At 36.8% G+C, this 25,852-nt stretch overlaps 1 protein-coding gene across 10 annotated transcripts in view; it reads left to right on the top strand.

Annotated features, from left to right (window-relative positions):
- Window positions 1-25,852, top strand: part of sh3pxd2aa (SH3 and PX domains 2Aa) — a 123,970-nt gene that overhangs the window by 89,220 nt on the left and 8,898 nt on the right. For 3 of the 10 annotated variants that reach the window (XM_051893098.1, XM_051894766.1, XM_051898078.1), the window contains 8 exons: window positions 2,526-2,654; window positions 15,164-15,277; window positions 17,217-17,300; window positions 22,804-22,921; window positions 23,952-24,331; window positions 24,604-24,618; window positions 25,463-25,512; window positions 25,611-25,730. In XM_051893098.1, coding sequence (XP_051749058.1) covers window positions 2,526-2,654; window positions 15,164-15,277; window positions 17,217-17,300; window positions 22,804-22,921; window positions 23,952-24,331; window positions 24,604-24,618; window positions 25,463-25,512; window positions 25,611-25,730 — 1,010 coding nt within the window. The remainder of the gene's footprint in view (window positions 1-2,525; window positions 2,655-15,163; window positions 15,278-17,216; window positions 17,301-22,803; window positions 22,922-23,951; window positions 24,332-24,603; window positions 24,619-25,462; window positions 25,513-25,610; window positions 25,731-25,852) is intronic. The other 7 variants (XM_051893943.1, XM_051895599.1, XM_051899679.1 and 4 more) reach the window with 3 other exon arrangements.

Raw genomic sequence — 25,852 nt, 5'->3', positions numbered from 1 at the left:
CTCAGTGAGGCCTTTGCCAGCAGCAACAATACTTTTTGTGTAACAAAAAACTAAAACGACTTTATTCAACAATATCTAATGATGGGCGATTTCAAAACACCGCTTCATGAAGCTTCGAAGCTTTATGAATCTTTTGTTTGAATCAGTGGTTCGGAGCACGTATCAAACTGCCAAACTCACGTGATTTCAGTAAATGAGGCTTCGTTACGTCATAAGTGTTTTGAAATTTCAATGGTTCACCACTGGGTGGCGTGACTTTGGCAGTTTGATACACGCTCTGACCACTGATTCGAAACAAAAGATTTGTAAAGCTTTGAAGCTTCATGAAGCATCACTAGATATTGTTTAATAAAGTCATTATTTTGTTTTTGGTGCACAAAAAGTATTCTCGTCACTTCATAACATTAAGTTTGAACCACTGTACTCACATGAACTGTTATAATACGTCTTTAGTACCTTTCTGGGCATCTGAAAGTGTTAATTATCTTGCTGGCAATGCATTCCTCACTGAGCCATCGGATTTTATCAAAAATATCTTAATTTGTGTTCTGAAGATGAAAGAAGGTCTCATGGGTGTGGAACGACATGAGGGTGAGTAATTAATGACAGAATTTTCATTTTTGGGTGAACTAACCCTTTAAATAATATTAATTGGGAAGAATTTATTAATACACCCTGAATTAATGACCATCCTTTATCCACCAAGACTGCATGAACAAATTATTGCTTGTACAAAATAATACTATGTCACTACCATGGTACGGAATGATCGCCATATTCATATACCATGGTATTACATGCATTGGACAATCCATGTCATTGCTGTGGTCCTAAAGAAATGTATTTATACTAGTGTTACAGCTAATAACACTTTGAGTACGTGTAAAAAGTGGTACAACAAAAACACCCGCCACCTCTTTGGCCTTTAAAGGAAAAAAAGACGCATTGCACATTTTATGTTTTAAAGAATATTTTAACAATTTCCTATTAAAAGCCTCTTGTGTCCAGAAGACAACACCATGAGAAAAACAGGCAGAAGCAACCACACAGTGTTTGAAGTTCAAGCACAAAGAAACTACAGAAGAAACTACTTCTTAGAAGTACAAATTCATCATTTGAAGTTTAAGTAACTATATGCAGAAAGTTTTGGAATGCATAAGCCAGAAACGTTTGATGTGTTATACTTTAGATATTTTAGTTTTAAAACATGAAACAGCATTTTCAGCCCATTTTATTGCTGTCATGTTTTTCTGAGTTAAACAGGATATTCAATTAAAAAAAATACACTACCACTGAAAAGTTTGGGGGCCAGTACATTTTTTAAAAATAAAATAAGTCTTACAGTGAAAACAGTAATATTGTGAAATATTATTACAATTTAAAATAACTGTTTTCTGTTTTAATATATTTTAAAATTTAATTTATTGTATGATATCAAAGCTGAATTTTCAGCATCATTACTCCAGTCTTCACTGTCACATGATCCTTCAGAAATCATTCTAATACCATGATACATATTTTTTAGGATTCTATTATAAATAGAAAATTCAAACAGAAATTATTTGAAATAGGGATTTGAACAGTAGTGTATGTAGGATGTAATTTATGCTTTAGTACTGTGAAAATTCTACTTCTCCATTCTACTGATTTGCACATATGATCATGTGATAGGGCCACTGGAAGGAAGTCATACAGGTTTAGGACAACATAAGGCTGACTAAATAATTACAGCATTTTAATTTTTGGCTGAAATATCCCTTTAAGTCATTGATGAATAAGAACAGGTAAAAGAGATTGTCAGAGGAAATACAAAAGAAAGAGAGAAGGATAGAGAAAGAGAGTGTGGCTTAACCCCAGCTGAAATGCTTTCTTCTTGCGTTTCACATAAACACAGCTTCTCTCTCTTTACTCGGCCCACTCATATGTTTCTATTTAAGGCTTGGAGAGCAGTCTACCCTGATTGGCGTTTTTTTTCTCTCTCCCCATTTCAGCCAGATGGGAGGAGTGACGGAGAAAGAGAGAGAATTAGAGTGAAAAACGAGAAAGGGAGGGCAGGAGGGAGGGAGGGAGGCCTGATCTTGCTCATCTGTTGAAGAAAAACTTTCTATTCCTCCACTCGCGAGTCACGTCCCCTACCATAAACAGCTCTCTCCCAGTCTCTTTTCCCTTCCTAACATCCCTCCCTGTTTCCTCCCGAAAACCTTCACTGTATTATGGAGACCCAGCATCACAAAGTCCCTACCGAGCTCTCGAATCCCTGAAGGAAATTTACCTCGCCTTACTTTTTCGTAATCGTTCTTTCCTCCCATTCAAATGCGCGTCCAGCGAGGGCGAAGGTTCGTCTAAATGGCCCGTCGTTGTGGAGCATGCACAGTCAGCAGGAGTTTGAGTTGCGTTAGGCTGTGGAGAGCGGATGGCAGTGTACAGGGGTCAAGCCGGAGGTCGCTGGCAGGGCAGGGTTGGCGGGGGAGGTGCAGGGATGGCGGGACGGTGGCTGACAGCCTGTTTCTTCCCCTCGCCGGCAGGACTGGACAGCAGTGAGCCCATGGTGCTGGAGCAGTACGTGGTGGTGGCCAACTACGAGCGGCAGGAGAACTCGGAGATCAGTCTGAAGGCTGGAGAGACGGTGGACGTGATCGAGAAGAGTGAAAGTGGTGAGTACCTTAAGGCCTGTTTACACCAAGGATAATAATAGTTTTAAAAATCGTTCTAAATTTAATAGAATAGCAGAGTCCAGCTTTTTCCAGCTGATGAACAATAAAAACATTGACAGCCAAACAGAATCTACCAGACTTTAAAGAGTGCAAGCACTTAAAGCGGCAGACGGCATGCTTATAATAAACAGAACGATATCATGCATTGGTTTGGATGCTAATAGAATTATAGTTATCTTTATAGTTATCGCTCTGTCCTTTATACACACACACACATACACACACACACACACACAAAAGCTAATTGGCTTACCATGTGGTATTTATGGGCAAATGCTTGTGTATACATAAACCACAAACACGCAGGGTTGCCTGCAAACGTGAATGCTTTCATATGCTCACGATCAAAATGTTAAGGTCTGTTTTATCCTTCTTGTCTTTTCTGATACACTCTTCCTCTTTGATGTAGAACTCCTCCTTTAGTCTTTGTCCTTAAGATCCCCTGGTTTCCTCTTCTGACATTCCCCTCTCCCTGTAAATCTACAGTCTGGCTCTTGGCCCCACCTGGAGGTATCGTATGGCCACTTTTCTTGGCGGTTGGTCGGCCTGAACCCCCTCCAGGTCTCTGGGATGGAGGCCAGATTGATCTGGAATGTCCATGAGATAGTCATGAGAAGTTTGTAGGGTTGAAAGATGTGCTAATGGATCAGGGTCACACCGTTAGAGTTCATGTAGAATGACAACAACAATGGGAAGAAAGAGAGCCTTGAGTGTTGTTTTTTTTCCCCCTTTGGTTTCTGTTTTCCCAGATTAATGTTCTTGCTAATGCTGTAAATGTTTAAACTTAGTGCAAACTTTTCCTGCCAGCATATCTCATAGCCTTGTACATTAGAGGTTGAACACTATCTCTTCCACTTTGTCTCTAGTCATGTTTGCCAAACACTTGTTTGCACATCCAGAGAGTTAGTAATTATAAACAACAGGCTCTCAAGAACTAGCATTCTTCTGTTGAAAGAAAAAAAAGTTTGTGAGTAATCATTTTTTCTTTTCCTTTAAAGGATTAGTTCACTTTCAAATAAAATTTTACTGATAATTTACTCACCCCCATGTCATCCAAGATGTTCATGTCTTTCTTTCTTCAGTCGAAAAGAAATGAAGGTTTTTGATGAAAACATTCCAGGATTATTCTCCTTATAGTGGACTTCAATGGCCTCCAAATGGTTGAAGGTCAAAATTACAGTTTCAGTGCAGCTTCAAAGGGCTTTAAACGATACCAGACGAGGAATAAGGGTCTTATCTAGCGAAACGATCGGTCATTTTTCAAAAAAATGTAAATGTATATGCTTTATATAAACAAATGATCGCCTTCCAAGTGCTTCCGCCAAAACCGTACTTTCGTATTCTTCAAAAAGCTTACGCTGTATGTCCTATGCCTTCCCTATTCTACTTACGGAACAAACGCAGCGCCAGTTACATTTTTTTTCCATAAGTTGAATAGGGAAGGTGTAGGACATACAGCGAAAGCTTTTTGAAGAATACGAAAGTACGGTTTTGGCGGAAGCACTTGGAAGGCGAACATTTGTTTCATCAAAAACCTTAATTTCTTTTCGACTGAAGAAAGAAGGACATGGACATCTTGTATGGCATGGGGGTAAGTAAATTATCAGGAAAATTTTATTTGAAAGTGAACTAATCCTTTAAATCAGTGGGAAGGATCAGGAGGAGTTGTCAGGAATCATCAAGATGATGCAAGTAAACCCATTCATTTGAACTCACTGAGTAAGACCATTGTGCACTCAAAGAGATCCTGACCTCCTGTTTTCAAACATAATCCTTTGTCTAAACTAGTCTAGACTAATTTACATAAACCCTGCCCCCAGGAACCAGCAACAAAGGGGTGAGGCCATGTTGGGCTGCTTTAAAAAAGAGGAAGAGTTGTTGTAGTAGAGTGTTGTTAACATAAGGTCATTTTACGCTGTACTGCTTCACAAACGAGGGTCAAACGAGGGTCAAGATTAACATGACGGCATATGCTAGTCGATGAGTTGAATCAACTCCACAGCAACTACATAAATTTATCCACTAACCGTTCAGAAACGTCCAGATGCATTCTAAAAGTTGTAACTTCTTCCTGAGACTCTCCATCAGTGTCTGACTCCGGTTTGAACAATGTAAGGCTGAACACTGTTACTGACAATCATCATTTTGGCTGCATGAGATTCTCCAGCTTTGTTGTTGTTGAGCAACCGAAGCACAAGCTGTTAAAGCTCCGCCCTCTTCTGGAAAGAGGTCCAGGAGCAGCAGCTCATTTGCATTTAAAGGGACACACACAAAAACAGTGTGTTTTTGCTCACACGATAAATGATCCGTGGGGTATTTTGAGCTGAAACTTCACAGACACATTCTGGGGACACCAGAGACTTATATTACATATTGTAAAAGGGGCATTATAGGTCGCCTTTAAAACTTTGCAGACTTTTACATTCACAAACAACTATATTACACAATGCATGAAAGGTAATGTTTGAAAAAGCACTTTAAGTATTTTAATTATGTTAATGTAACTACATTTAAATAATTGTAAGACTTATTAGGGCCGCCCTGGAAGTTTGCTGAGGCCCCCCGAGTGCGCCCCAGCCCCTTGATTTAGAAAATGAACGCTGCTTTAAATTATCGCTTAATATATTTTAGAGCAAGAGAGTGCCATGATTACATCCAAAAAAATCTTTTCAGAATGTCTAGAGGAAAACTACAAAAGTGATTTCAAGGATTCCACTATTCTCTTTTTAAAACCTTGTAGTTATCGTGATAGTTATCATTCTTGGTGTCAACGACACTTTGCTCTATGCCTTTCTTTTTACTGTAGATTACTGGTTTATTCAAGCCGAGTACAGAGTTTTAGGTACAATGAATTGTACTCATTGATTCTCACAATAGGACAAGTAATTTAATCACAAAAGATTCAGAGAAACTCCAGGCGTAAGAGTCTTGCTCAGGATATGGTTGTCCTTGAGTAAGAAACCCTTGGCTTCCTTAGCCACAGTTAAACTCCAGCTGTTTTACAGTGCAGGCAAAGTGTGACAACTTCACATGGCCTGGGAAGAGATGAACCATGCAGAGATACTTGAGAAACAAAAGCAGAAAATGTCTGAATGGGAGAAGAGAATAGAATCTAAACACAGTGACAGAATCGTTTAAAGAAATGGCTCACCCCAAAGAAAGCAGGTCATACATGTTTAACTGTTACGAAAGTGAAAAAATGATGGCGGAATTGTTATTTTTGAGTCAACTGTTCCTTTAAATCAGCCTAGACCTACCCCTGGAGTGAACTGTCTGTCCTTCGCTGACTCCAGAATTCCTCAAATGTTCAAAGTATTTATTGAAATTGAAGATGAGCTGCAGCAGCTTGACATCACAGCACTAGAAGCCCATCCTCCAAAATCCGATCTCTTCAGCAGACTTCCATATTTTGTACTACAATATTAAATGACTAGCCTAGTGTATCTGTCAGAGGCAGTATATTTATTAACATTGGATATCATTCAAACCAACTTTTTAATGTGGCTGAAACTGCGTTTATAAGAAGCGATTGGCAGAAGTCGGGCTGCTCTGGCTTCCCTCTAGGTCATGGAGAGGGAACGATGGAAAAATCCCCCTTGTCCTTAGTTTCATTATAAGCTAATGGATCTTGCAGGGCCTACGATTCTTACAGAGTGGTTATAGTGTCACGCATCCCAAACCAATACCAGCAGAGAGCATTCAGTAGTTTTTTTTAAATGTCTGCAATATAGATAACGCAGTCAAAGCAATCAAGAGTTTATAGGTCAGTGTGCTGTTTTTGTCATTATTCTTTGCTATACTCTTCTACGTAAAAAGCCTTTTTTTTATTTTTTTTTATTTATTTTTTTTAGCAAAGCCTCTAAATAAATTTGAGGGTTATTTATGGAGAAAGTTGGAGGTCAATGGCATTTGCTGTTTGCTGATGTTAAACCTGGCACACCACATCTTTGACATTTAAATATGTTGTCAGAAAATAACTGCCAACATTTTAGTGTGTTTTCCACACAAACCTATTGTTTAGAAGAATTGGAATAAAACATACAATTCATATTTTCAATTTTTACACTATTGTTCTTTTTTAAGCTACTGTAAATTGTCATCCACTTTTTATACTATAAAACAGAGACTGGACATATCTGGGTTTGAAATTACATAATTTCCATTTTTAGTGAACTATATTTTGGTGAACTAAAAAAGAATATATATATACTTCCCTTTTATATATAATATATATATATATATATATATATATATATATATAATATTAGATGCTAATATTGTTTTAAATGTTTATATTAGATGCTAATTTTGACCAATGGTTCCAAAATTGTCACCAAAATTTATTAGTAAACTACTATTTTTTTATTGTAAAAAGTCAGTATGACTTTTTTTAAAGAATATTTAATACTTTTATTCAGCAAGCAAGCATTACATTGATCAAAAGTGACAGTAAAGACATTTATAATGTTACAAAAGTTTCCATTTTAAATAAATGTTGTTCTTTTGAATTTTATATCCATCAAAAAATCATGAGAAAAAATCACAAAAAATATTTAGCAGCACAACTGTTTTCAAAATGGATAATAAACAAGAAATGTTTCTTGATCATCAAATCAGCATATTAGAATGATTTCTGAAGATTCATGTGACGCTGAAGACTGTAATAATGATGCTGAACATTCAGCTTTGGCATCACAGGAATAAATTACATTTTAAAATGTGTTAAAATAGAAAACAGTTATTTTAAATTTGATTTGTATTTTTGATCAAATAAATGCAGCCTTGGTAAGCATAACCTTTCAAAAACATGAAAATGTTTTACATTTAGTGCCTAAAATTCTTAATTTTAGTATTTTATTAGTGATTATTCTAAAGAAACATTCATTATTCCATTAAGTATCTGAGCGTATTTAAAACTTTTGGCGCTTTTGGTTTTTTCACAGGGCTGCTGTGCTTCCTGAACAATGCTCTACTATAAAAATTGCTCTACTATAAAAATTGCTCTGTGCCATCAATATTGTGAGGTTCCCTCCCATCCTCTCGCCTCTCTCTCCCCTGGGTCCATTCATTCAGCCAGTAACCCCCGCTTACTGAAGCAGAATCAATAGAGAGCTGCTCACGGTCTCGGGTAGACTGGTTTGTCTTGGCTTCGCTCCTGTTGGAGATCCGGTCCGTGGAGAGCCACGCTGAACCTCGACCAAAGGGTTCAAACATTTATTTGCATGGAGCTCTGAAAAGATCTTTATAAGCCTGGTGCTACACCTCTCAGGGGTCTCTATTGTTTAATCAATTAAGGTCATTGAAATAATAGTCTTGATAGTAAGAAGACCTCAAAGCTGAAATAACTGTCATGGCTTTAACCATTTTGAAAATCAACTGATCAATACATTTATTTCTTTCTGTAATATGTAGCAGGGAAAATCAATCAGTATCCAGCCTTTCAACCTTAAAGGGATGGTTCAACTAAAAATAAAAATGGTCATCATTTACACACCCTCAAACCTGCATGACTTCTGTCGAACACAAAAGAAGGTATTCTGAAGAACTGTTTTTGTCCATAAAATGAAAGTCAATGGGGTCCAAAACATCATCTTTAGTGTTCTGCAGGAAAAAAAGAAAGTCATACAGGTTTGGAATGACATGAGGGAGACTAAATGTTGGCAAAGTTTTCATTTTTGGGTCAGCTATTACTTCTCCTACATTCAGCATACTTCCTACAAAACATATTGTCACTAGAAAAAATGGAAACAACCTGTTAAACATGAAAGTATTATGCAATCATTTAAGACATTTCTCCTTATGTAGAACCTTTTTGGCATAAAGGTTCTTTGAAATTGAACCAAGAACCTTATCGTTCTATATAGAACCCCATTAAACTTTTTTCTAAGAGTGTACTGTAGCTTTCTTTCCTTTTTTTTTTTATGTTTACATAAACAAAAAACAAAATTCTGTCATCAGTTACTCCTCCTTTAGTCGTTCCAAACCTGTATTCACTCATATTCAAATGTTGTGCTTCTCTTTCAGTTATAGTTTTGGTTAGGCATGTGTGTTTTTGATTCATATTGTTTGTTTCTGAAGGTCTCCATCGTTTTCTCACCGATTACGATTCTGATTGGTAGCCAGTTTCCTTGAAGACATCACTCTGTCTTTTTTTTATGAACCGGTCCAGGAAAACAAGTGCAGGAAATAAAAAAACATGTTCATGCTGATCTAAGACCAGCTGTTCCTGAACAAATCTCAACCACTGGAGCTCTTGAAATAAAAACCACAACAGTGATCTTAGATCAGTGTGCATGAGCGACCGGCATCATCAACCTTTGATGTTCAGACCAAAGAGAGCCCCCTCCACTGCATTGGCTTTGTCAGATTACACAAAACCCATTTTGGTCCTAAGCCCAAAACCTGATACTCCAGCTTTTCAGGAAAGAACTTGAGTGTGACCGAATGTAGGCCAGACTTTCCACTGGCCTGGAGTTTGGAGAACGTCAGCTGAAATATCCTTCCAGTAATATCAGTCTGAGCTCTGTTAGATTAGTAATAATCACATATGACATTTTATTGAAAGCAGTTATATGGATAGATAGTAGTTGTAAATTGAATCATTTTGTAGAGAATATTTGTTTGTTTTTTAAAAGATAGGGCTGGCTGGCATATAGTTAAAAGTGAACAAGTGATTTTTTTTTTTTTTTTTTTAACTTCAGTTCTGTCAAGAATTGGCCAAAGTGTGAACTTAATAAAAGCAACATGTTCAGTTTCTTTCTTCACTTCTGGACCTATTTTAAGCCTTCTGCTTTCTCTCTCTCTTTCTCTCTCATTCCACTGTAACCCATCTGTACACTGTAAACCCTAATAAGTTGGCAGAACTCAAAAAATTTGAGGTAATCAGTTACATAAAATTAAAAAAAAAAAAAATCCCAGCACAGTTTCAGCTAAATTTAAGTTTGTCTAAATTAAAAGAAACAAGTTCATAAAACTCAAAACAATGAAACAATTCAGATTACTTAAAATGTGTCAGTTTTGTGAACCCAAAAGAAAAAGAAAGTTCTAAATACTACTAAATAAAGTTGATCTGATTGAACTAATTTGTTTAATTTGAGTTGGCTCTACTCAAACCAATGAATTATTCTGAGTATTAGGGTTTACAGTGTATAGAACAACATTCACTTTAAGTTCTCAGAATTTCATAATCTATGATATAATTTGTTTTCATACATTGCTTGTAACTCTTTCATGTTTTTATTTCTGTTTTGCTACTTCTGCCCCAAAATAAGAAAGTGAAAGGCACTTTTATTTTTGCCTGTCTTGATGTTTTTTTCTTCTTTGGATGGAGGGGAATGTGTGGTGAAAACTTCAGCTTTGAAGTTTAGGCCAAACATCTGCTCTCTCTCTCTTTACTCATTGTCTGTTTTGTTCAGCCATTCTCGGTTCTTGCCTTTTCTTTCCTCTTATTCATTTCAGTTTAATTCAACTATATTTTTGGATCATCACTGCTGAGCATCAAAATAGTATCACATGAGCTCAAATCTAAAAGTGTCATTCAGCAGAATATGACCAAATATTCAATATTGGGGGGCCAAAATGTCTGAAACCCATATTGATTGATCTTTAATCTTAATGTTGGAGATGTTAGTGGTTACGAATCTGCCCATGAGCATTATGACATCACAATCAGACCTTCGTTTTCAGGCATTTAGTGCTTAAAATAACTGTTATTAAATATTATATGCTGCTGTCTTTATTGAAAGACTTTCAATCTTAAAGTTAAACAAAAGAATCTTTCTTTCTTTCTGCATTTGTGTTTCTTTGTTCTTTCTTTTGTCTATTTTTAGTTTGTCTGTTCATTCATCAGTTCTCTAGTCCATTCATGTATTATTTCATCTTTTGTTTTTGCCTTTTTTTTTAATCTTTAGCTCATTATTTTTTCCATTTGTTTGGGGTTTTTGCCTGTTTTTCTTCTGCTCATTCATTCATACTTTTTTTGTTTGTTCTTTCATGCTTTTTTCGTTTGTTGTTCTCTCATCCATTCCTTTTTCCGTGCATTCTTTCTTTCATCCTCTCATTCATTGTTTATCTGTTCTTTCCTCCTTCCATGCTTTTGTTTCTTTTTTCATTCATTTGTGAATGGTGATGTTTGCTATTTCTACTAGTGGCAGCAAAGGGAATTGCAAAAAATAGTGATTGTTTTTAAACTTATTAATTGGTTCCACAGAGTCGTTTGGTGCGTAAATCTATTTGGTTATTCCAGGAATACAGCTGTGCTCTGCACTCAGAAACTTTTAGGCACTTTATTTCATATTTTATCTCATTATTCACAGGAAAATAATGAGATAAAATATGAAATAAAGTACCTAAAAGTTTTTGAGTTCAGATCACAGCTGCATTCTTGGAATAAACTTATTAGCTGGCCTTCAATTCTTCAACCAAACAGGTAATCCAAGACTCACACCACTGGTTGAGCCAGAAGTTGACATGTTGAATTGCTCAAACAAGCAATGTTTTGATAGTGTCTGCACATTAAACTAGAATAGGAGAAAGTATTAAACATCAAAACCTAATCGTATCTTACTGTGTAAACACATACATAAACAAGCTTACATGACCTACTCCCCTACCATGTGTATCAGAACAGAAGTTCATGGCACACACATGCAGCTTTCAGAAAAAACATTTCTTAGAAGCAGATACGCAGTCTAAGATTTATTAGCCTGTTATGCAGAAACACCATCTTTCTCAGAAAGGCCTAGATCTTTTGCTTTGAAGAGCAAGCCCACCTGTATCTCAGCAGAAAGACTTCTGTTGCCTGTTTTCGTGTGAGAGGATCGTAACGTCCTGAACTGCAGAGGAGTACATCGTTTCAGAATCAAAAAAGCATTCCTGTTTTCTGTCTGGAGCTGTCTGTGTGTCTTTTGTTTTGGTGAAAGAATTTGTTTCTGCTCTGTCAAGCAAAAGTTTAGCTTTGAAACTTGGCAGGCATTACACATAGTATCAATCTGAGCTTTCAAGTGATTTTAGCTGAACTCAGATTAGAGGAGCTGAGTCAGTTAACACCATTTTCTGACTGTTCATATTCATTATTGCTACATTGGAGGTCCAGTATTTGAAATGCTCTTAAATGTCTCCTCTGAAGGTGTGAAATTATGTCTTTAAAGGTGCACTCAGTAATTTGGTTTATGTTGTCTTGGACGTATACTGACACTTATTGGTGCGGATGCAACATCACAGAAAGGTTTTCGGTTACCAGTGTAACTTTAGAAATATGCTATTCGCTGTCAGCCGCGATTGAATTATTCAGAAAATGTCCAATAAGATGGTGATTACTGAGATGAAGTGAGTAGTATTTGGCTTGTCATGTGATTCCAACATGGCTGCCTCCCTGAGGCCACCCACCCCATGTAAAATAAAACAGCTTTTATTAGGCAACTGATAAGACTAGAGTCTTCATGTGGGTATACAAAATTGTATTTTTGTTATACATCATACATCATCATTTCTTTTACTTAAGAAATTTTACAGATATCCTAAAAGTACTATTCATTTTGTTAATGTGTAAAGCTTTTAATGTGGGATAAATGACTGAGTGCACCTCAAATGTTGTACTGAAGGCTGTGATGACACACACCTATATATACACGAAAATAGATAAACAAACACCCAGCTATTCCAATGAAAAGCATCTTTGTGATGGCTAAACTGCGCAAGACCCTTGCCATTTTGCATTTTGATTGAATCGACCCTCTGTGCTTGCCGTAGACGGTTCCTGGTGTGCACAAACAGGGAGACAGTATCTCATTCAAAGAGGGTCAGTCAGGCAGGGTGGCCACAACCTGCTCTAAGCTCTCTCACAAATTCATTAGCAGTTTCATACTACTTGTGTGTATGCGTTTGTGAGAGAGATTTGCTGTGTCAGTGTGGTCTATTTGACTCAAATGAATCTTATGATTTCTGTATGTAAGCACTGTTGTGATTTTGTTGGCACACTGACTCAGATGTAGCACTAGTTTTCTGATCTCTGTGTTTGTTTCCGTCTCTCAGTGCATGTCTTCCAACTACTGGCATAGCCATTACTGAGCATTTAGTATGAGAGCCAGTGTTTATTTGGGTTTAAAGTGAACATTACCATCCAAATGTTTGGGGTCGGTAAGATTTTTTAATGTTTTTAAAAGAAGTCTATTATGCTTACCAAGGCTGCATTCATTTGATTAAAAATACAGTAAAAATATAGAGAATTTTCACATTCTGATCCTTCAGAAAGCATTCTAATATGCTGATTTACTGCTCAAGAAACATTTATGTCGAAAACAGATGTACTGCTTAATATTGGAAACCGTGAGTTAGTTACATAAAAAGGTAAATTTGTCTAATTTGAATCTGAAAAATAGAACTGATTAGCCTAACTAATTGGTCTAAATAGTTGGTTAGACTAGTTCTTAAAACAAAAATTAGCGGCTATGTTAATGCAACTGGCCACAGGATTCTTTGATTTTTGAGTTTTTGCTGAATAAATGTACCCACTAACCCCCCACCCCACCCACAAAATTTGGATGTACTTTTGTTTTTAGTATTATGTTAATTCTAGAGTTGAAGTCTATCTTGTGGTCTTGAGACCACATAAACATGGTCTGGGTCTGGGTCTCAAAACCTGAAGTTTTGGTCTGGATATGGATCTTGGTTTATGGCCTCAGAAAAGACCACAGTCTTCTATTTCCAACATACTGAAGATGATAATTATGTCCACCGCAGGTCGGTGCGGCATCTTCACCATCGCAAAGGATTTACAAGAATTCCATGACTGTAAATGGCAACAAAGCCACTGTACAAAGTAGGGTTTGAAAAGAAAGATGCAGTAAATTGTCTCTGTTTCAGATGATGAACTGAATATGGGGTCTAGCCTTGGTCTTGAAGGGTCTAGTATGCAACCGCAAATGTTAAAATATGCTATCGTTCAGATGTTTGGAGTCAGTCTCTTTTGAATCTCTTATGTTCACCAAGGCTGCATTTATTTGATCAAAAACTAATACTGATTTTACAATTTAAAATAACTTTTTCTCTTTTAATATATTTTAAAATGTAACTGTAATGGCACAGCTGAATTTTCAGCATCATTACTTCAGTCTTCAGGGTCAAATGTCCTTCAGAAATCATTCTAATATGATGATTTGATGCTCAAGAAACATTTATTATTATTATTATCAATGTTGACAACAGTTGTGCGGCTTGATATTTTTTTGGTAAATCATAAAATGTCAGAAATGTCTTTACTGTCACTTTGGTCACTCATCCTTGCTGAATAAAAGTATTAATTTCAGTCTAAGCGAAACAATCTTACTGACCTCAGACTTTTGAATGGTAGTGTATATGTCTAAGTGTTTTTGCACATGTGTGATGTGATTGAATAAATGTAAAGCGTACAGTATTTGACATCATTATTGGCCCGAGTTGGTTTAGAACATTTGCTGTTGATCACTTAGCGCCCTGTCAAAAGACTTGCTTCTGTGTCATTATGATGTCAGAGCTAGATTACTGCTGACTGATGACATCACACTGTTATGAACAGCTTTCCAGCAATGCTCGGTTACCTTGGCAACAGGCTCACTCAGAAGGATCTGTGTTTCAGCTGGAGAAGGGTTTTAAATTTTCATTCACTGGCATTTACTTATGTTAGCTTTGCATTTTCATGCGAGTATGCCAAATATATGGTTTTAATTCCGTAACCTTGAATTGTAGTTTTGCACAGTTTGATTTACTCAAATGACTTTTTCATCAAGGTTGTATGAGTCTCTTGGTGTATCACTCTTTTTCTTGGTCCGTCTTTTCTTGCTTCTTTGTTTTTAAAGCTGCTCAGAATCATCTTTGAGTTATTGTGGAAATGTAAACCCCCCCCCCCCCCCCCCCCCCCCCCCCCCATATTTCAAAAACAAATCATAATCCTGACACTACATTTAACAAATTCAGCACTTATTCAGACACATGAAGGAGGAGCTGAAAGACTTACATTTAATTGATGAGGTTATTTTGGCCAAGAACACACATAATAGCGCATAAAACATGTCATCAAGTTAGGAGCATGTCAGACACGTCCAACCCTCCTCGTGTTAGATTGTGCAAACAAACACAATAATGTTCACCCTCAATGATATATATGACAGTGTGAGGTCTAATTGATCCCAAATGATAAACAGGAAGTGTACTGAATTCATAAACACATTGCCTGAAACTAAATAACACCAGAGAGAGTGTGTTTGTGAGTATGGTGGAAACCAAAACATTGCATCCCATCAGATTGGTGAAATCCAAATGTTTGTGCATTAATGTTTGTTCGCAAAGCACAGATGCATCACCTTTCCCTAAATATAGTAACTTTTTGTCCAGGTGGTGAAAACAGGATAATTTATTCATGAGCTCAAGCACTATATTAGATGAAAAATAATGTCTTACGGATGTTTTTGTAGGCTGGTGGTTTGTCAGCACAGCTGAAGAACAGGGCTGGGTTCCTGCCACGTACCTGGACTCACAGAGCGGCACCAGAGATGATCTGGACCTGGGAACATCTAGATCTGGAGAAGGTAGGACACACCAATTACACTCTCTCTCCTACTTTCACATGTACAAACACCAGTATAAGGTGATCTGTTTCGCATTCATTAACCAATCACCACCCAGGGCCGTACATATCCATTTTATAAAGTCTGTATACCAAATTTTCTTTGAGAATCTTCTGCTTGTTTGAGAAAAAGAGTGAGGGCTTAAGGACTGTGAGAGACCATCAATTGGACAAGGAGAAATGATGGAAAGAACTGGCTCTCTGTCCTCCATCATGAAAGAGTTGCTATCATAATAAATGACTTCTCTAAAAGATTGCACTAGTACATTTGGTTGTACTTTATAGCGTGTCATAACTACACACCACACTGAATCTGGGTGTTTCCTCAACTATGGGCACTTTTGGCCCTGTGGACTTTTTAAAACATTTAGATTATATTAAATTATATTTATTTATTTAATGAAGATTCCCACCGCTGTGTCATTTCCACCACATCTTACAAGTTACATACTGTGTTTATTAGCATTATGTGGTTGAAACATTTCAGAATAAAATGGCAGACATCTGTCATTGCTAGAATTTTTTGCATAATTCAACCAAATTATGGCTTGATTGGAAGTGACTCACAATAAAAATGGTCTGTTTAGAAGTGATATTTAGCTTGATTGTAATGACAAAGTAATTTGTATTTTTATGGTGGATTTTTGATTTTAAGACTGACTCTCTGGGACAAGAAAATACACATTTGAAAAGTGACAAATAAAAGTGATAAAGATTTTAGTCTTCATATAACAAACAGACAAAGTGGAAATCTGTTTGTTTTAAAGTAGCAACAGATCTTTACTTCTGTATTGTGACACATCCAAGTGTAACAGATTATTGAAAAAGCAAAACAGAAATGTAGGGTGGGGACTTGGTTCTTTCCATCAGATGTTGAAAAGATTTTGAGATGTGGACATTGCACTCAAAAATGAATGCGAGCTTGCAGTTGTTTGTGGAGGGACTGTGTTTTAAGAAATCTGGTATACATTACCAGAGAGAAGTTTGTCATTTTCTGTCTCAGAAGATCGATACTTTGATTAAACATTACAAGGTCAAAAAAATACATGGATGAATCATTCACAATAAGATGTATTTGCAAAATAAAATAAGATTTTCATTTCCTGTCATCTCCTGGAATGTAAATTGCCCACAGTTGAAGAAACACCCATCTGTTTTCTCACTGCAATGAAAGAAACATAAAAAAACAAACAAAACAAAAAACATGTAGTCTCATTATAAATTTGTTCCTTTCTAATCCTCCTGTACCGTCTTTCCAAACTCTGAACATCTGCTGCCATCAGCATTTCCTGGGTTCAGTTTTCTGTCTTAGCGAACCACATTTTTAGCTGCATCTTGAAATGTATGCCACTAAAAGCCTCAAAGTGTAAGATTAGGAGTGGTCAGGCTGGAGATAAAGCATTCACTGCTATCTTTCTCTTGAATAGATCGATACATCCCTACACATGAACACAATTTATTGATCCCGAGGGGTAATTTACCTTTCCTTATGGCCACAATGGCTTCATTTATGGATGTTGCTGCTTTTTTCAGACTGAACTTTATTTGAACTAGCCATCTACTCTTTCTTTAGTTTGACACTTTTTTTCCTTTTGAATGTATGGAGATGATGAGTGGTAAAACCTCTGTAAAATACATGAATTTTCCATTCTCTAACACAATAAAAAGTGTAAGCACTTTATGTGCGCCACTAAAATCCAATAACACATGTATTAATCCAAATACTCCATTGCTTGCCATCATCGTTCAAGCCAAGAAACCTCCTAACCAATCACAAAGCTTTTTTCTTTCATGTAATAATGTGTCTTTATTACACTAATACCAGTGTTCCTCCTGAGTTGTTTATGTTGAGTTTGTCATGTCTCTGTTTTCTTTCTGCTATCCTCATTCACCCGTATCAGTTACTAAGAGACGTAAGGCTCATCTGAAGAGGCTCGACCGGAGATGGACACTAGGGGGAATAGTCAACCGCCAACAGAGCCGAGGTGAACACACATGCAATCACGCATGCCTGCATAGACTGATCACATGAAAGCAGTCACGTGTGTGACCAATCGCAATGGTGCGATTGTGTGTTTGTGCAGGTTTACGCAATGATTAGATTAAATACGCACACAAACACACTCTTTAGAAACCTAAACTCTCACAACTTCTGGATCTGGCTCCCAAAGCATGCTGGGTGGTCTGTTTCATCTGCGCTCCATCATAAAATCTTTATTATACTTTGCTTGCTTTATGTCTCTATTTGTGTATATGTGTATGAATTCAAAATGAGATAATTAAGTTTATTTGCAGATGAAGAAAATGAAGTTTCTCAGGATAAACTTTGGTTTCGGAGCACATAATAATTCTGAAATATTGTAGTCTGATATCTACAGTATGTGCTTGAAATCTCATAAATGGTATTAGAGTTCAGAGTTTTGATCATAAGAGCTCAGACTGGTTTATGGTGGTAAATACTGATTTGGTTCTGGTCTAGCTGGTGGACCAAAAGCTGCTGGTCAGCCAGCTTCATTTTTCTACTTTTCTCTTAGAGCCTACTAACCAAGTAACTCTTGCAGGTTAACACAGTTTAAAGTAGGTGTGTCCAATCATACTCCTGGAGGACCAACGTCCTGCAGAGTTTAGCTCCAACCAGTTCCAACATGCTTGCCTGGAAGTTTCTAGTGAGTCTGAAGACCTTGATTAGCTGGTTCAGGTGTTTTTACGTACGAGCTAAACTCTGCAAGACAGTGGCCCTCCAGGAGCAGGATTGGACACCCCTGGTTTAGGGATAGTTCACCCAAAAAATGAAAAATCGGTAACGGTGTCTCTACTCACCCTCATGTCATTCCAAACCTGAATGATAGTCTTTCTTCTATGGAACTACTATAAGAAATGTCTTTGTGTATTTTTTTTTTTTTTTTTTTTACCATACAATGAAAGCCAATGGGGGGGGGGCGATGTTATTTTAGTCCCCCATTTACTACCATTGTATGGAAAAAACATACTTCAAAAATCTTTTTTGGTGTTCCACAGAAGATAAAAAAAACATAATTCTGGAATTCAGCGGTCAGATCTTGCAGTTTGGCTACATTATTGACAAGTTGGCTAAACTCTAACACTATTTGAGGTAGAGAATGAGCTGAATCACACATGAGGTTTGACCTTTCAAAATCCCAGTGTTAAAATCTAAACATCATCAAATAAGGACTAATGTCTAGACCTTTGGTGGAAATGTATGTTTGTATGGTAATGAGTCTCCTTGGAGATCTGCCGTTTCATGTTGAGTCATAAGGATTAGACCTCCACGGTTGTAATTCCCACAGTTTTCCATTTGTCTACTCTTAGAGTGTGCTAACATGTGATGAACACCATGCACATGGCTTTAAGTAGAGCAGGGATGGGCAGCTTCAGGTCCTGCAGAGTGTAGCTCCAACCCTGATGAAAACTCACCTGCCTGTAGCTTTCTAGTAATCCTGAAGACATTGATTGGCTTGTTCATGTGTTTGATTAGGGTTGGAGCTAAACTCTCCAGGACCGTAGTTGCCCATCCCTGAAGTAGAGCATGCTGGATCTGGAATTGGTGGGAGCATAAGAGCTTTTCCATGCTGCATTGGCAAGTGGATGAATATCACCCTGACTAGGACTGGGACTAGGAATGTCTACTGAGGCTCCTAAGATATGAGGTCTTATGTTTATGGAATGAGTTATGTTAACAAATCTCTTCAAATCTTCAAGTCCTCCAGCAACCACCACTAATAACTGTGGTATTTTAGGCAAAACTATGGTTACCATGGTCAAATTGTTTTTCTCTTTTCTTCTGAAAGTGGCTTATGCAGATTGGGATAAAATTTCTGGTTTTAGATTGGATGTGACACTGTTACAGTAACTCTGTAGCTGCCTTTCCCCTCATTATTTTTCCCTTACTTTGCTCTGCATCATTGGAGAAGTTGTTGGAAACTCGCAGTGGAAAGTGTGGAAGTAGGTCATTGGCTCGCTGTGTGTGACTGCATTTAATCCTGTTATTTTTTTTTACTGTACACATACTAATGAGTCAGAGAGCACCACGGTTGATCCAGAGACAAAGAACAGCCAGGAGTTTCAGAGGGAACGTTTCTCCATAAACACAAGTTGCAACCTTCAAAACAGGTCAGAGGTAGTGATGGCTTCAGAGTGGTTGCTTGAAATACATTAATGATCTTGGATACAAAGAATGTCTTTTGCAACGTAATGGTTTCAAAACTCGTACTGAAATACAGGACTAAGAGCCCTTGGATCCTCATTTACAACCAAGTTCTTACAAAGTGCATTTGATTCATGATGGAACTTTTGAGAACGTATCATCATTTATTGATGATATTGATGATCATTTACTCACCCTCATGCCCCAAACCAGTATTTATTTAAGTACCATTCTTCTTTTTTTATACCACAAAAGGAGATGTTAGGCAGTATGTTCATGCTGCTTTTTTCCATAGAGTGAAGGTCCAAAAATAACAAAAAACACCATAAAAGCAGCATAAGTGTCTTGATGTTGAATATGTTTTAAAGGGTTAGTTCACCCAAAAATGAAAATTCTGTCATTAATTACTCACCCTCATGTCGTTCAACATCCGTAAGACCTTTGTTTATCTTTGGAACACAAATTAAGATATTTTTGATAAAATCCAATGGCTCAGTGAGGCCTGCATTGCCAGCAAGATAATAAACACTTTCAGATGCCCAGAAAGCTACTAAAGACGTATTTAAACAGTTCATGTGACTACAGTGGTTCAAACTTAATGTTATGAAGCAACGAGAATACTTTTTGTGCACCAAAAAAAAAAAAAAAGACTTAATTCAACAATATCTAGTGATGGACGATTTCAAAACACTGCTTCATGAAGCTTTGAACCTTTACGAATCTTTTGTTTCAAATCAATGGTTCGGAGCGTGTATCAAGCTGCCAAAGTCACGTGATTTCAGTAAACGAGGTTTCATTACATCATAAGCGTTTTGAAATTTCAATGGTTCACTACTGGGGGGCGTGACTTTGGCATTTTGATACACGCTCCGAACCATTGATTCGAAACAAAAGATTGGTAAAGCTTTGAAGCTTCATGAAGCAGTGTTTTGAAATCGCCCATCACTAGATATTGTTGAATAAAGTTGTTATTTTGTTTTTTTTGGTGCACAAAAAGTATTCTCGTCGCTTCATAACATTAAGGTTGAAGTGTTGATTGTCTTGCTGGCAATGCAGGCCTCACTGAGCCATTGGATTTTATCAAAAATATCTTAATTGTGTTCCGAAGATGAACGAAGGTCTTACGGGTGTAGAAAAACATGAGGGTGAGTAATTAATGACAGAATTTTCATTTTTGGGTGAACAAACCCTTTAAGTAAATAAACTTAAATTTAAGTTATTTAAGTGTCATATGTCTTCTTTATACCTAGAATATAGCACAACTTGCATGGTCCATTTTTTTCTCATTTTTGGAGATTGACAACAGATGCTCACCATTCACTTTTAATCAGCATTTCTCTATACTTCTTTTCTGTTGTATAAAAAAAAGTTGTAAAGGGTTCGGAATGACGTAAGGATGAGTAAATGAACTTTTTTCATTTTTTGGATTAAGTATTCCTTCAAGCATGTCAGAAACTGCAGAAATCAGCAGCGGGAGCAGCTCAGGTTCAGACAGCGCCTGCCGGACCCCGTGCGACTTATATGAAATGTTAAAGCAAGCAAGTTTCAGGAAGGTCAATATGACAGCAAGAATGATCTGTGTACCCACAATCTCTCTCTCATTTCGTATCGCAGTGGTTTTTAGGTCACGGAGGCTGAGGGAGAAAATGCCTCTGTTGGCACACGCCTCCACAAGTGCATGCAAAACTCAAGTAATGTGTTCTGGACCGACCTGACTTTTTCCACCATCCAGAACAGTCCTCCATGAAAATACTGCTGACTGTTGGAAAATGTGTTTTTGAGGCATTTCTTTTTTTGTGTGTGTTTTTTTTTTTAGCTCTTTCATTTTTACCCTCACATCTCTCACTCCTGTTAGTTGTTATGTGTCCACACTATGACTTTCATCTGTGGAACTCAAAAGGAGATATTTAGCAGAATGCCTGCAATCAGTTCTGTTACATTTTGTAAAAAGTTTAGTGTTGGTTTTAGGTCAGAAGTTCAGAATGAGATCAGCACAGGGTAGTTTCTTCTCTGTCATATGTTCACTTAACAGATTTCCCAGCCAGTCTGCTCCCGGGAAAGCTTTAAGTGTTGATAAAGACGTTGTGAAAGAGAGTGACTAACTGCCCTGACCTCATGTCATCTGTTGCTGGCAGACTGTGTTATTCACTGCTTAGAAAAAATAGATATAAGGATATTCATCTCTCTTTTTGTTGTTTTTCTTTTTCAACACTTCTCACATTATTAATATGTCTTTTATCAGCTCTATTTTTGTTTCACTAAATTGAAATTTATAGCATTGCTCTGAGCAGACTGTAAGCTCCGTCGCAAAGGGAACGAGTTTCAGAGTTTGATATGTAGATGTTAAACATAGTTGTGTTATATGTAGACAATAGTGAATTATGTTTTATGTGTGTCTTTAGGGAAGAGAAATGCTTTATAAGATGTCAGGAGTTTTTGATGCAAAACGGTGGGAATAAAACTGGCTGTGATCAGTTATTTGTCTTACTGGGTGAATCTCACAAAACCTGTCATGAACATATCCAGGACATATTTTAGCACAAGATAAAAAGAAAAGAAAAAATAAGTCTTCTATCTTGCTTGAAGAAAATGATGTCTAGTTTTGGGATTATTACTTTTTTCTTCTTCTTTTTTTCATTATTTTTTATGAGAATTAAGCATGTTCTTCCCTTATTCTTATTATCATTATGCAAAACAGTCTCATTCTCTTTACTGTAATGTGTAAAATAATATATTATTTAAACATCATGGTAGTATGTGTCCTATCTTTAATATATGCTGATAAATGTCCTGATGCATTATAGTGATTCTATTTTGGGGGAAATTGTCAATATGTCACGGTTCAGAAACTCTTAATGGTCCTAAAAGGCTTCAAAGACTTGCAATATATAATTTCTTTTGACTTGGCATGACCTGGACATGTTTGTATATGACTGACCCTACTAGGTATTTCATGTGGAAAAAGACAAGAGCCGGAGTGAAGAGGCTGACCATAATTATTGTGTCTTAGGGTTGTATTGCTCTGGTTACAGCAGGCCCACTGTCTCCTGGAGTTTCGTTAATGTTATTATTGACGGATTGAGAGATGATTGTGTTATTGTGCCTGTGGTGAAGGGTGAGTTTTGGATCGGTCTTACTGCAAACTTTGTGGTTTTGCTTCTGTTTTCTCACAGAAAGTCCTAAAATTTGTAAGTTTATAAGTTAGCAGTTGAATCATTTGTCAACCTCCTTTCACCGCAGAAAAGGCGCAAAGGCCCAAGTACAGGACAGAAATAACAAAGAAATCCTTTCTCATTCTTTTTACCTTATCTGTATTTTTTTAGAGGAGAAATATGTCACTGTCCAGCCGTATTCCAGTCAGGGAAAGGATGAGATCGGGTTCGAGAAAGGAGTAACCGTGGAGGTCATCCAGAAGAACCTGGAGGGATGGTGGTACATCAGGTAATCAATCTGGACCACAGACTTTAAGGTGGTATATTATGGAAATATTTGCTTTTTTTATTATTATTTGGGAATATTTGCTGATGATATTTTATTTCTTCATTGCAATATGATATTGCTGAATAAATTTGGGGTCTTCAGAAACATCTGCACTACTAGAGTTTACTATGTTATTACTGTATTAATCAATATGTAATACTCTATATAGCAAATCTCAGCTGCTTGATTATATATATTAAAAGTTGGATATATTGTGCACCTGATTTTGTGACAAAATGTAAATATATATACCCCACAGCTCTATAAATAAAATTAGATATGTAAATATATCTAACTTTATCATACAGTACGCTCATGTAGGCAGTATATACTGTTGACTTATAGCATATCTCAATTGTTGCGAAATATAAACTATATTACCGCCCAGCTCTAATCTGCTAAAGGCATGAAGATATTAAGATATTATAAATATTAACATCATGATTTTATGTAAAAGCTTTGAAACAGTATGTAGAGTGCTGTGCAAATAAATTTGACTTGACAGTGTTGTGATGACTTAAGTTTTTTGTGTTGCTGATAATGGCACTCGCTGTTCAAATTTCAACGTTTTGCTGCGCTTAAAAGAAAAATGAGTCCTACTATCCTGGCATCTGTTTTGTGGGTGACAGTCACCCTCTCAACCCTTTTGGGATTGGGGCTGTACATGTACATATAATGTGATATAATTAGTGTGTGTATATATATATATATATATATTATATGAAGTGGCTTACTTGTATATTCTTCTGCATATTAAGAATAAATAGAATTACAGCAGTTTTACATCAGGAAAGATATGTGTCCATAGAGTGTTAGGACTTCCATCTCACTTAAAACATTATGCTGACCTCTAGTGGTCAGTAGGAGAATGGTTAATGCATGGAGTTCTAAAATGAATCAATCCATGTATTCATTCATTTATTTAGTTTTGCATGTGTACATTGCAAACATTTTTTGAAAGATGTGTAAAACTGCTACTAATGTGTTGCAGGTATCAGGGTAAGGAGGGCTGGGCCCCAGCCTCATACCTGAAGAAACTGAAAGATGACCTTTCCCCAAGGAAGAAGACTCTGACTGGCCCTGTGGAGATCATCGGAAACATAATGGAGATCAGTAACCTCCTCAACAAGAAGGCTGTAAGCGAGAAGGACATTCAAACTGACGGAGAGGCCACCACCCCTGAGCGCCACATTTCCAAAAGTGAAATTAGTTTACCTATCCCATATGCCCCAGAGGCTGGAGTGGCACCCACAGTGGTCACTGGTTTGGGAATGAACTCTGGATCTAGCGCCGCCCTACAGGAGAGCAAGAGCAGGGGAGAGCCAGGGTCACCTGCCATAGCCCGGGTGGCACCACACAGGGTTGAGATAGGTGAGTAAACGGTTCGGTTATGATATGTATATACATAATTCACATGTTCAGAACAGAATAGAAAAGTTAGATATATTAGAGAATTTATTTAATTTAATCCAAAACAAGTAGCTACACCTTGCGGAAGCAATTATAATTAAATTCATATTTTACTTAAAAATGTATATAGCTATATATTTCATATTTATTATATTTTTCTATGTAATTTTATAATTATATAGCCATATTTGATATAATAAATATGTTTATGTTCCTGTTATTTTTGCACATAGGATTTGATGCCATAGGTAACATTTCTTTGTGGTAAACAGATGTTTTCTAACATTTTGTCCGAGTGTTGTGTACCTTGATAGTGACACATTCACTGTCTCTGTTGCTCAACATTCAGCCTGTCAACAGCTGTTTGCTTTTTGTTTGTTCTTGTGCATACTTATTTGTCTAATGCCAAATGCACACTATACAACTGAAACAATCCCATAGTGCTGTACTGCTCACATTACATGACATTCATTCTCGTAAATCTGTTTTGTTGTGGATGCTGAAATGCACACACTATTATTTCAACTTAACAGGTCCTTAACAGACAGCATATGATCCCCAAAATTCCTGGTCTTGGTTAAAACTTGCAAAGTGACTGATTCTATTCAGATAACTGCCACAATGTAGCCTGATTTGACCGCAGTTTAAGTTGTATGTATAATACTTTTTGCTAATAAATCTAAAAACAAAAAAGATGAAACATGACATTTAAAGTGAGACAATGGTTAAAAATGTAATGTTCTTTTTAAGCTTTTCGATTTTCTCGGTTTCTCATTGGCTATATCATTGCTCTCACTGCTTAATCAGTCATACCCAGGTCATCACATTTCTCACACTACAAGATTCCCTTCTGATATTTTTTTCTTAAAACATGCTTGTTGTGAATGCATGCTTGAGTGTGTTGAAACACATCTCTGAACTTCTCTGTCATAATGAGGGTTAGTGATGGCACTGTAATCCAGTTTGGTTCCAATTTGACTTTTTTGTTAAAAATGCTAAAAATTTGTTGGTGACAGACAAATTGGGAATTCTCCTAATTTAAAGTCCTAAATTTGATTAAACTATGGTAATGGTTTTGTTTTCAACTGGCAGGATCTCCAAACCTCAGACAGAAACCTCCTCCTCGAAGAGATGCAAATCTGGTAAGTTAATTGGACCAAAATCATTTATTATCAAATTAAATTTGTAGAGAGCAGCATTTATTTAGTAGACAATAACGTCTTTTTCTCCAAAACTCAAGGCATTCCAGTTGCCCAAACCTCCAGAGGCCCCTACTGTGGAAGCGGAGTACTACACCATAGCAGAGTTTCAATCCAGTATCTCAGATGGCATCAGCTTCCGTGGAGGACAAAAGGCTGACGTAAGGCTGATATATTGTAATATATCTGATATATTTTAATTTTCAAAAACAAAATATCATTTGACTAATTAAAATATTAAAGACTTAAGACAATGGGATTTATTAGTTTAAAACTTAACATA

This window comes from Ctenopharyngodon idella, chromosome 1, assembly GCF_019924925.1.
Source record: "Ctenopharyngodon idella isolate HZGC_01 chromosome 1, HZGC01, whole genome shotgun sequence".
NCBI lineage: Eukaryota > Metazoa > Chordata > Actinopteri > Cypriniformes > Xenocyprididae > Ctenopharyngodon > Ctenopharyngodon idella.
The sequence above is the reverse complement of the archived record's forward strand: the minus strand, read 5'-3'. Positions and strand labels throughout refer to the sequence as shown.